At 41.0% G+C, this 12,868-nt stretch overlaps 1 protein-coding gene across 1 annotated transcript in view; it reads right to left on the bottom strand.

Moving 5' to 3' along the window:
• LOC136881768 (uncharacterized) overlaps positions 1–12,476 on the bottom strand; it is a 234,386-nt gene extending 221,910 nt beyond the window's left edge. The window contains exons 1-2 of the mRNA XM_068229499.1: positions 12,396–12,476; positions 2,658–2,846 (exon numbers count right to left, since the gene is read on the bottom strand). Coding sequence (XP_068085600.1) covers positions 2,658–2,846; positions 12,396–12,476 — 270 coding nt within the window. The remainder of the gene's footprint in view (positions 1–2,657; positions 2,847–12,395) is intronic.
• Positions 12,477–12,868: the final 392 nt, after the last annotated feature.

Genomic DNA, 12,868 nt, shown 5'->3' with positions numbered 1-12,868 from the left:
CTCATTCGCAATATATAATAATAATAATAATAATAATAATAATAATAATAATAATAATAATACATGTTTTGGTCACGTAGCTGTCAGCTGGCATTTGGGAGATAGTGGGTTAGAACCCCACCGGCGGCAGATCTGTACGTTCTCTACCTGAGTACTAATCAAACGTGTCTCATTTTAGTCAGGACAGAGGAAAATATATCAAGCATTCTGCTGCATTGTGACTTAGGAATTAAATGTTAATCATTGTTCTTGAAGTATTTCCTGTAATTTTGATCCCTTAAGACATTCATTAATGTAATTTGCACTTAAAATCGTTAATTACTATTTCATTGCCATAAAAATAAAATGACAGTGGACTTAGGTTTACATGGCTTTGAGTTTCATAAAATATAACTTATGTAGGTTTAGCTCCTGGATAAAGGTGAATCTATTTTAATTCGCTGTATTACTGTCAAAAATGCTCCTACATACTGTAGGCTAGCTCATTACATATAAATTCTTTCTCCAGCTATTATTATCCTCCCCCACCCCCCGTGTCAGAGCGTTGATACAATATGAACAGTACAAATATACATGAACATAACAAACATGTTATACTGTATTACACGAAATACACGGCACTTTGCAGACAATGAGTCTATCCAATAATCAGCGACAGCTATTCCCTCTTTGGTCGCTTGAACGAGGTTTTTTTTTGCTAGTTGCTTTACGTCGCATCGACATAGATAGGTCTTATGGCGACGATGGAACAGGAAAGGTCTAGGAGTGGGAAGGAAGCGGCCGTGGCCTTAATTAAGGTACAGCCCCAGCATTCGCCTGGTGTGAAAATGGGGAACCACGGAAAACCATCTTCAGGGCTGCCGACAGTGGGGTTCGAACCTACTATCTCCGGAATACCGGATACTGGCCGCACTTAAGTGACTGCAGCTATCGAGCTCGGTGAACGAGGTCTTGAAGTGTACATTGACAGTTATACATGTGTAGGATAGTTTCTCTTTCCTCACGACCACAAAATTCTGTTTGTTTTTCCCCCACTTCTTCAAGTACCACTGCTCAAACGATTAAGGGACCTCCAAGCAGCCCAGCTGAGCTTATCTCCTGACGTAAGGCTGACTGATGCAAGGATAAGAATCCTGCTCGGATTGCGACTAGGACGAAGATACAGTATGACACTCACCAGTAATGATCTGACACTAGACAGATGATGAGAAAATAATTAATAGACTTATTTCATGTGTACGGGTTCGGTTACTCGGATGAATACTGATCGAAGTCAGCGGTCGCAAGAGAGGCTAAAGATGACACCACCATGTCGTTTGTGGGAAGTCTCTGTGGCAATACGGTGTGTCGTGTAATTCGGTACATCGCATAATGAACAATGGTGGTCACGAAAACATGAAAACAGCACGTTATCCAAGGACTGAAGTCAGGATGGAGTGCTTTCAAAACAAGTAGTTGAATATACGAAATATGAAGGAGATTGGATTGCATAATTAAAACCGAATCCAGACCTTACTCACGAACGATCAGGAGTCCAAATTTTCAATTCCTTCAATTTATAAATGAGTTGCAAAACAAAACAATATAGATTTTCTATTTTATGCTGATTTTCTGTTCTTCACTGCCTTGGCTACCTTTTAATTATCGTGTCATAACCAGCTGCAACCTGTAACAATCTGCGCGGTTAAAAATGGCCATTAGTTGCAAAACCGGCCATGACGCAGCGCTAGAGTCATCATCGTGTTGATGGAGATGTTTGGCCGGCATTTGCATTTGTGCAAGGTGAAACAACAACCTACAGGAGAGAACTGGGGAATCCAAAAAGTATTCTGCGGTGGGGGTATGTTAATTACAAGGACGGGCGTGAACGAGACCTGTCAGAGCAGTAAACTCCCTTAGATTACAAGGCGTTATGGTCATGAATGGTCTTCCCTGGAGTTGCTGAACAACGGAAGTTTTACTTGACATTGACCCCCACCGATCGTGCGATACCTCACCCAGAGGCTACGTACGGGGATGCTTGCGAAAATATAGGAAGGATTGACATACTGGGATGAACAATGTACTAATGACATTAATGTCTACATTATGTGGATATGTCTTTTTAAAAGCGAATCTCTAATGGTGTCTCACCATCTCCATTTAGAGAACTTTTTACACTTTCTTACCGTACGTCCTAGACATCTACTATGTTTTAAGACATTATCAGAACACGTTTATCAACACATTAAAATGTTAAACAATACACTACTCTAAATTAGTTATACACTGGTCAAATTGCGGATCATGCTGCAAAATCGACCATCTCCAAAATGTAACTAGATAATTTCGCGTAACTAACAAGATTCTATGTATTCTTTTAATCAACATCCTAACGTTAAATTAGAATATTTTTGCTGTACACCCAAGTAGCATGATTTTAGGTTCTCCTGAACAGTATAACTGGAGGTGGCTGGATCTGCAACTAGGCGACACAAGAAACAACCTTCTTAGGTAAACTTTTGCGAACATATGATATATACACTAAGGGTCTAAAATTAGATCCTTGTGGAAGCCTAATACAGCACGTCTATTGAAGAAGTAAAGCTTTGAATACTGTAAGAAATCTGTTATATGGTACTCACTTGTGGTGTGTGCTGTCCGACGATTCCTCCGACAGGCGCCGCGGTGCTGGGGGAGGTAGGAGTGTCGGGAGTGGTGCTGCTGAGTACCCTGATACGCGGGGACATCTCCTCCCATTCCCGTCTTCTCAACTCTTCCAGGTGATCCAGGACGTCTCCATAGTGCGTGTTAAAGAGATCTGCGTACCGTGATGCCAGACCTTCGAGGTAGCCTCTTTCACCGCACTGAAAAAAAAACAAACTAATTCACTAACTTGTATCATATTAAAACAGAGAATTGAGGATACTAGATGTTTATGATAAATAATTTTAATCTATTCTTTAAAGTCTAAACGATCAGAAGTACGATACAATGTCAACTGAGAACCAGTACCTTTTGAATCCTGATCATCGCTACCTCACTTGGCATGAAAGAAATACATACTTCGTGTCTGTTGATCTTTATAATAGAAGAACTTTGGTCCGGACAGATTTTTGACTATTCAATGTGGCGCTAAATTATACTCGAATTTACCTAAAGGAAAAATGAAGACTGAAAGAGTAAATCGTGACATTCTGGGGAAAAGATGGTGTCAAATCTTCCTATGGAAAAATGAAATATGATGATAAATATGTCTCTTGGTCATGGCCATCCATCAACGGTTACTAGGTAACAACGCGTATCGCCAATTTCAGTAGACCACCGGCCATAAGGCAGCCTGCACGGTTGCTAGGTTACGCTGCCTGGTCATCCATCCATACCTTACGTCACAGCCTGCGCGGTTGATAAGTTATACTTCCGTCACACATTGACATGGCACTATTTTGTTATAAAAAATTTCGAATGACCCACAGCTTTAAAACATATTTATATCAATATATCGACTAGCTCAATATAATGAATACTCAATGGATTTTCATGGAGTAGCGAATGTTGTCTATACCGCACAGCGGATAAGTAAAGAAATGTGCATACATGCCAGGCGATCGGCGTTAAAAAAAATCTCCCTGCTATTTACGCAACACTACTTACAGAACCATTCTGAGAGCTTGAATCCTCTTAGAAGTTTCTATGAAATTTATTTCAGACTTCATTAGATTGCATTCCTAACATAGTGGGTTTGATCTCATCTGAGGTCTTTAAACTCAGGCTGTGTTAACAGGGGTGTATTCAAGTCACTGCCTCTCATTACGTTAAATAACTAATGCGATAAAAGTTCCAATATCTGGAGACGTCTTTTGAAACCCAGAACAGTTGAAAGGACGGTTCTTATTCTTACTATTCCGGAATGAATATTTTCCCCGAGGCTGTTGAGGATCGATCCACAGGATTTCCTTTCCTTCCAGAAATTTCGTCTATCGTAACAATGCAAAGGAAACAATATCTAGCTAGTCGCTTTACGTCGCACCGACACAGAGAGGTCTTGTGGCGACGATGGGACAGGGAAGGGCTAGGAGTGCGAAGGAAGCGGCCGTGGCCTTAATTAAGGTACAGCCCCAGCATTTGCCTGGTGTGAAAATGGGAAACCACGGAAAACCATTTTCAGGGCTGCCGACAGTGGGGTTCGAACCTACTATCTCCCGAATACTGGATACTAGCCGCACTTAAGCGACTGCAGCTATCGAGCTCGGTAGGAAACAATATCAACGTAGTTGCAGTCGAAAGGTTCAAGCCAGTAGACCACGCTACACTTCAGATCGAAAAATATTAATTCGACAAACAAAAGCAGAAAAAAATCACACTGTGTTATATTTAATTCAGCAAATAAATATTTGCAAGAGGCTGCTGCGGTGTGAGAAACCCACAGATCGAAGCCACTAGAGAGTCCATACTGAATTCTCCCATTGCCTTGAACGCTAGCCACTCAACAAGGAGAAAGTTGAACGTCTCAAAAACCCTCCACCCAAGCTCGTCTGTAAGGTACTCCGTGAAGATTCCTTTGGAAATTGGTGCACATTACCATCGAAGGGTATGGGAGAAATATTCTTTCCCCACTGGAAGGAAAGGAATACTTAAATCAGTAACAACAGAGTCATGCGGACAACGGACAGAGCAATTAACATCATCTCAGTTCGATCTCTCTTTGGAAGGTGCCTTAATACATCCCGTTGCAGAAGATATGACGAGTTCGAAACCTTACCTCCTATATTAGGGTTCTGTCGTCAGGGAGAGCTGATGAGAATCGATCGGCACAATCCAGTTCAGACATTGATTGCTGGAAGCAACACACTTTGAGGTCTATGAAGAAGTACGATGTCTTTCCACAAATGGATCCACAAGACGAGCTGATGTTATTGTAACTGATCGGGTGAAAGGTACGGGCATAGTAAATAAGCCTCCTGTAAGATTCGAGGAAAATTAACCGCAGCCTCTATTAGCGTGTGAAAAAAAGCCATATTTGAAACACGCACTGAGGGTCTCGGATAGAAGTATGATATTACAAAAAGGAAAGTCAATAGGCTTATGACTGACACTACTGGGACAATATTCCAAAGGAGACGCTGAACTTTCTAAGAATAAAAACATCCCGGACACCATCAACCAGACCATAGTGGACTCTGTACTAAAAATAACTCGTTGGCGATTGGTGGACATTATTTGTACTCCCCGAGCTGAAACACCATGTATAGTATTTTCTTCATCCGATAAAATCCGAAAGAGAAAATCCACCTAAAAGTTGGCTTACAAACAAACAGATAAAGAAATATTGTTGACTAGGAGGTCGATAATTTCGATATCCTAATAGGGGCAGCTATCAGGTTGATTCTCTCTGTTCTTCTTCTTATACCTCCTGATTAATTAATTAATTAATTAATTAATTTTCCTCGATAGAAGCCTCTGTGGCTCAGGCGTCAGCTGGGTTCCGTTGTTCAAATCCCGGTCACACCATGTGAGATTTGTGTTGGACAGAACGGAGGCGGGACAGGTTTTTTTCTCCGGGTACTCCGGTTTTCTCTTAATCTTTAATTCCAGAAACATTCTCCAATGTCATTTCATTTCATCTGACAGTCATTAAACATTGCCTTAGAGGAGTGCGAAAGGCTTGGGCAGACGGCACAATTCCTATCCTCACCGCTAGATTGGGGTTTCATTCATTCCATTCCTAAATGACTGGAAACAGGCTGTGGATTTTCATTTTGCTCTACAACATCCCAATGTAGGAGTATCCTCATATATTTCCATCATTAATATGTAGGTTCATTTTTCTTCCATGATAAATCTGACACGATTTATTCCTATTCCAGTCTCTGAACTTTAGTTAGACAATCCATTGTTTTCATGTAACAATTGTTGCAGGTGTTGGTGGTATATTTTGACCATGGGGCTTCAAATCAGCATGCATGAGAGACCCGCTTTGCTCCTATAGCCCTGAGCCTAGTGTGGACTGATTGCATTTCAATAGCGGTACCGCTAACTTCGTTAGTGTGCCAATGGGCCAGGAATTATCGGCAAAAGAATCGCTTTTTAATGAGAACCCCACGGCGCGATGTCCAGCGAGCAGTCAATAGCATTACATTGTTATTGAAGGACAAGGTTCGAGAGATGTGATCTTGTTTGGATGAGGTTTAATAAGCTTTTAAAACTAAATACATTATTAGTGTGGATCAACGATAGAGTATCAGCCTGGGCATTACAAGGTCACGGGTTCAAATACTGCAGAGGTAGTCTAATTTCTTTTTGCTAGTTAGTTGCTTTACGTCGCACCGACGTGACAGGAAAGGGCTAGGAGTAGGAAGGAAGCGGTCGTAGCCTTAATTAAGGTACAGCCCCAGCATTTGCCTGGTGTGAAAATGTGAAACCACGGAAAACCATCTTCAGGGCTGCCGATAGTGGGGCTCGAACCTACTATCTCCCGAATACTGGATACTGGCCGCAGTTAAGCGACTGCAGCTATCGAGCTCGGTAGTCTGATTTTCAAAGGCTGAGGAAGTCTGTTCGACACTACATCTTTTATCTCAGAATTTAAAGGATTACTGGCGACAGATTCAGTGTTTATCGAACAAAAATAATTAAAGTCTCAAAAAATATTTAGCCCAGTCGAGTATCTTTCTCATCTAGTGGACTGAAAAATAACGTCCATACTGACATCCAAATATTCCGGAGTTATTGAATAATAGACATGCCTTCAACTATTATGTACGTCAGGAAGGAGTTCTGGTCGTAAAACGGAAGTACTAAGTAATTCGCAAAAAAGAAGCAGAATAAGAAGAACAAGAGAAGGACGAAGGTGATGTTTTGAACGGGACTCATTTATCCAGAGAATAATCGAACTTTCATGAATTTTGGAGTGACCCTGCTCTGGCACAACACCCCTCAACTGTGCCAACTACTACTTTACATACAACATACATGGACGTAATGCGTTCTCAGAGAGTGTTAGGGTAATCATTAACGCTTCCGAAGTCAAAAACTAAAGTAATAGAGTGCAGTCGAACGAAATCTGGTGGTGGATGATAGATTAAAAAATGAAGTTTTAATGGAAATGGATACACACTGATACTTGGGTAGTAAAATAACTAACGATGGCCGAATTAGGGACGACATAAAATGCAGAGTAGCACAAGCAAAGAAGTCCTTTCTTAAGAAAAGGTATTTGCTCACTACGAACACTGATACAGGAATTAGAAAGATGTTTTTGAAGACTTTCGTCTGGAGCGTGGCATTGTATGGAGTGAAACGTGGACGATAACTAGCTCAGAAAGAAAAAGAATAGAAGCTTTTGAAATGTGGTGTTACAGAAGAATGTTGAAGGTGAAATGGATAGATCGATGATGATGATGATGCTTGTTGTTTAAAGGGAACTAACATCTAGGTCATCGGCCGCTAATGGTACGGAATGAGACGGAATGTAATGACAAATTAAAAGTCCAAAATCCTCCACTGACCAGAGTTCAAAACGTGAGGACGAAGAATGAATGGTTGGATATGAAGTTAAAACAATCAGTGAATCTGACCCGCAATGCCTCACATTCACAGAAACTGACGTAAAGCAATAGTGTTACTGACCAAGGGACTGCTCCTATAGCATAATACTGAATCGATGATGCTTGCAGTCTAAAGGGTTAAAATATCCAAGTCATCGGCCCCTCATAATGGTAATTATCGCTAGGAAAGTAGAACCACTGTATTTGTCATGTTGCGGTACTAATCAAAAGTAGCGTAGACTCGCGGTATTCCACATATTATGATACTACTCACAGTCAATGCAAACCGATGGTGTTCATCACAAAAGTGTATTAACCACAGGGAACCGCGCTATCCCGTGGTGTTCCTCATACAGTGGGTGCTAATCATAGGCAAACCAGAACCATGGTGTCGCTCCTAGAGTGGTACTAATCACAGGTACTGTAAAAGCCGGCAACGCACTCTGTTGCTACTAATCACAAACCTATTTTCTACCTAACATAGTGGTTCTACGCGCAAGTAAAAGCGACCCATGGTGTCCCCAGCGTGGTGGTACTGATCAAAAGTAGTTTCATGGTTCTAATACAATCATCCCTTGGTCGCCCCTTTTAGTCGCCTCTTACGACAGGCAGGGGATACCGTGGGTGTATTCTTCGTCTGTGTCGCCCGCCGACGGGGAGCTGTGTGTCTGGTCCGCGTGAGGTATTTTATTTCCCTCACGTCCGCCGAGAAACCGGTAAGAAGCCCCCTATCCGCCACCTGGGACGCGCCACGTGGGAGTATCACCTCTCCCCCAGCTACGCCAGGGTAGTACGTTCGTGGTGGATAGATCGAATCACAAATGAAGAGATACTGGATCGAATTGGTGAGAGGGAAGATCGATCTGGCTAAATTTGACGAGAAGGGACAGAATGATAGCATATTTTCATAAAAATTATAAATGTATTTGCTAGTTATAGGTTTTTGCTGCGTTTCCTTCTTTTATTATTACTAGTGTTAGTTTTATAATTATTGTCATGTTGTACATTCTATAATTATTTCTTTTATTACTATCTCCATATTTGCTATTAGTACTGTATTATTTAAAAACGATTTGTTCTATTTAAAAATTATGTCTGTTAATCATTTCAAATGTTGTGGTTAAGTGTAAGAGAGGGCTTTGAGTTCTAACTTCGCCACGAATAAGGACGAATTACTTGCTTACCTCCCAAGACACCCAGAACTTGTACAGTTGGTTTTTGAGGGAAGTGTAGGAGATAAGAATGGTACGGGTAGATCAAGGTATATGAGAACCAGATTACAGTAGGTGTAGAATGTAGTAGTTTCGTATAAATAAAGGGGTTAGTAAGGACAGGGTGGCATGGAGTGCTGCATCAAATTCATCTATGAACTGATGAAACCAGCAAAAACACTTACTTAGAACGTAATATTTTCCGCAATGCCGTCTTCATCTAATAAACTGTACCGACTTCGCGTTGAAGGTTAATAAGTAATGAAGGTCTGACTCCTATAACCTCAGCGAACTCTTCTACCTAATAATTAGAGCTTTAATTTAGAAAAATAAATACTTGTGGAGGAATTCTTTTCATTTCCCCAACTGGTGATGAGAGCGAGAGTTTGTCACCATGCACGTTCTTCAGAAAGATAACGACGAGACGAGACGTGACGTGACGGGGTCATTGTCTCCACGACTCTCATCTCACTGAAAGGTCTCACACGGGTGTCACATTGTGTGTTTTCTTCTCGGTCCGACACTCTTCTCCTACCAAGTGTTTGTTACATTTTTATACAAAAAATATAAAAATATAAAATATTTACAAGCTCGGTCCTAGGACGAGCACTTCCGTAATGAAGACTAGAGGCGGCGGCGGTAGGTTATTCAAAACGTGGTTCGCTCACCACCTGTGACACGTGATGGTCGGTATATTTCTACTGTGAACAACTTTCAGAGTTCCGTGTACAAGTGACTGAATATAGTGTATTTCGGAACTATCCTTAGAAATTGATACACTTTATTTTACCATACGATAAAAACATGCAGAAAATATAGAGGGAAACGTATGTACAGGATGACCCAAAAGTCCGTTAACATTTGACTAAGTAATAAATACTTCACGGGATATTGGAGGTAGGGAGGCAATAATTGACACATGATTGGTAACACATGGGGTTTTATTGATATCAAAATAAAGTACTGAAAATGACCAATAGACGGCGCTCGAGCCCAGTTCGTCAGGTACAAGTGGCCACACATAGTTTGATATGATATGGGGTTTTACTGACACCAGCATCGACTGCACAAACAGGCCAACAGATGGCGGTGGACAGCAACACGTGAGTGATGCCGCATGGGACCCGTGTACGGTACAGAAGGAGCTGTCGTGGGAGAGGGCGTCAGATACGTTTGCAATTTCGGCATGTTGAAGTTATCAGAAAAGGCACTGTTAGTGAAGCTTAGTACTTTATTGTACTTTTGGGCCACCCGGGATGTTCGCCGAAAACATTCCTCGAATTTAGTACAGGATGTAATAATAAAATACGCCAAACTTTCAGGATACATTCTTCACACTTAGAAGAATATTTGTTATATGAACATGGGTCCGGAAACGCCATATTTCCTTGTTAGGACTCATTTTCTATAACTCTACATTAATAATGGGAAAAGAACGTACCAGCATACTGCGCGAAACTCCTTCGCTCAAGAACAGTTCAAAACGCCCTCCGTTAACGGTGATATCTGCATCAAACCGCCGTCGCACGCAATCCCGGATGTACATGTGTGCACTTCCATTGCAATGTACCGAAAACAAAATTCGCGATAAACACTAAAAAGTTGATGTTAGGTGTAGTAAGGCCATGAAACGAGTCGCATGCCAACACATGGAACACAAAAGCACTGGCGGTGAACACCTTTTCGTTTTTGTTTTCTCGTGTTTGTTCTTGTTCCTTCTTTCTGCTGGTCCCTCTTTCCACACTGACTTGTCATTAGATGTAGCTTTCTTTTTGTACGTAACTATATTCGCCACTTGTTTGTTCCTTTGAATATATGTATATTTGTGTGTGTGTGTGTGTGTGTGTGTGTGTTTGTTCCAACACAGTTCTGGAACGCGTCGAGCAATTTCAACCAAACATGGTACACATATTGACTTAGTATCTGGCAAAAAATACCGTGGGAGTAAGATACTCCTAGCACCTCTATGGCTGGGGATGAGAAGGGAAGGAAAAAGTTAAAGTCCACTATGACTGAAATTAGTGTTGAATCAACAGTTTTCTGGGTCGCAGATCTGACTGGTGACAGTGCTAATGACAGTTGGAACCGTGTATATCATATCTATAGCACGACGCGTAAATATATAGACTAGAGTTATCACTTATTCGTATTATTTACTACTTGAATCTGTAACTACTTCTCAGACAATCTGGACTTCCAAAACATGACAAAGTTTAACGCGAAACAAAATCATCTAAACTTAAAATTAAACACACAACAATAACTTGACATCTAGAGAATACTGCGTAAAAGATCAATCAACGTCACAAAAAACAAATCTATAAAAATGCATTTCCCATATAATGAACAGGTAATACAAATTCTAAAAGTAAACATTAGAAAACTACCCAGGCAGAGCCGGGTACTACAGCTACAGTTACTTATAAATATACCTCGGATTTGTAGGTGGTAATATGTTAGAATGCAAAGTAATTTGGTTTGTAGGAAGTGTCATGCAACCCGTTGTACCATAATGTAGGAAGAGTAGCATAAATTCAAGGAGTTCTATACGCTGTACCCCTAATATCTATGCAAATCTCATAGCATAACCGTTGTACAGTGTAGAGTATACTTGTAACTGGCTAGTAAATTTGCATTCTAACCTATCGGTACCTAATAATCCGGACTCTCCTTATAAGAACCGAACTTCTTTCACACATGCTGTAAACCTGGCTCATTGTGTTCTGAAACCACAGTGGTAGCGATAGAACTTAGTCTCAACCTTTGAGGGCAACTTTGTTTCTAAAATGCCTTTGAATAATTTCCCTTGACGTACTGATCCAAAAGATAATTTTTAATGTCGAAAAAAATGTCTTAGCAAAGTAGGGGAAGCCGTATTATGAAAAACGTACAATTGAGTAATTTCCCCAATTTTGCCGAACGTCAAAGTCCTAAATGGCCCATAAAGATTTCAAATTGCGAGTCTTTAATAGCTCTATCAAACTAAAAAACATTTCCAGCCTAAAACCACTTGTTTACTCTTTTTCTTTTTGATTCAAATCCTAGCCAAATTAACTTATTTACATAATTCTTTCTCTAATGTGTTCCTTGGTTAAATACCCCCAGATTTTTTGATTTTTTGAGAAATATCCACACCGAATGTAGTAATAAGGGCTTAAGTGAAACTCTGCAGTGACTCACTTTAACGCTCGTAGTGGTAGAAAAAATGAAACTGCTAATCTAATCAACCGGATAATGATGATTAAGAAAAGGATTGTCATTTTTTGGAATAAATACCTAATATATTCTCATACTTTAGGCGTAGGGATGTGGCGACCCCATCGCCCAGTGGGAAACCACTGCAGTCAGCCACCCGAGTATTGGCGGGAAAACCATAGCTATTGGGGGGTATGGAGGAAATGCCTACTCCCAGCCCTGACCAACTAGGGTGAACATTATCCTGGCAGAAGGGGCTCATTACCTCAGTTGTAACAACGCTACCGATATTGCGGTAGCCCAGCTTAATACTTCGGCTTGTGAAGTAACCATGGAGCACATGATAATCACTACCTTACCCCAGGGGGGTTAATCCCCCGTCGACCTCAGTCGACGCAAGCAGGTTGTCGGATTCTGGGAAACCTGTATCGTGTGCGGAGGGAGAGTCGGAGCTCCCCAATACCTCAACATCCTCAATACGCCGGTCACAAAAGATAAGACCCAAGAGAACTTTTAAATTGGGTACCATCAACATACAGACCATGATCAGAGTGGGGAAACTGAAACAAGTCCTAGATGCAATGAGAGAACATGGAATCGGCCTACTGGCTCTACAGGAAACGAGATTCAGAGATGAAGATACGGTGGAATCAGAAGGATATGTAATTTTGAAGGGAAAACCGGGTATCAAGATGAAGCAACAGCCGTTTATGTATGGTACGGCGTTTATAGTAGACCGAAGCTTCTTGAGTAGTGTCATTGACTGGAAGGGTGTGAATGAGAGACTGTCATACTTGATGATGAAAATTGGCAATAAAACTTATACACTTGTCAATGCACATGCCCCCACAAATGATAAGAACAAAACAGACAAGGCAGGGACAGAGAACTTCTGGAACACACTGGATAAGGTAGTAACGGAAGCAAGCAAGAGAG

Source organism: Anabrus simplex, chromosome 10 (assembly GCF_040414725.1).
Source record: "Anabrus simplex isolate iqAnaSimp1 chromosome 10, ASM4041472v1, whole genome shotgun sequence".
In the NCBI taxonomy this organism is placed as follows: domain Eukaryota; kingdom Metazoa; phylum Arthropoda; class Insecta; order Orthoptera; family Tettigoniidae; genus Anabrus; species Anabrus simplex.
This window is presented reverse-complemented; position numbering and strand designations above follow the sequence as displayed.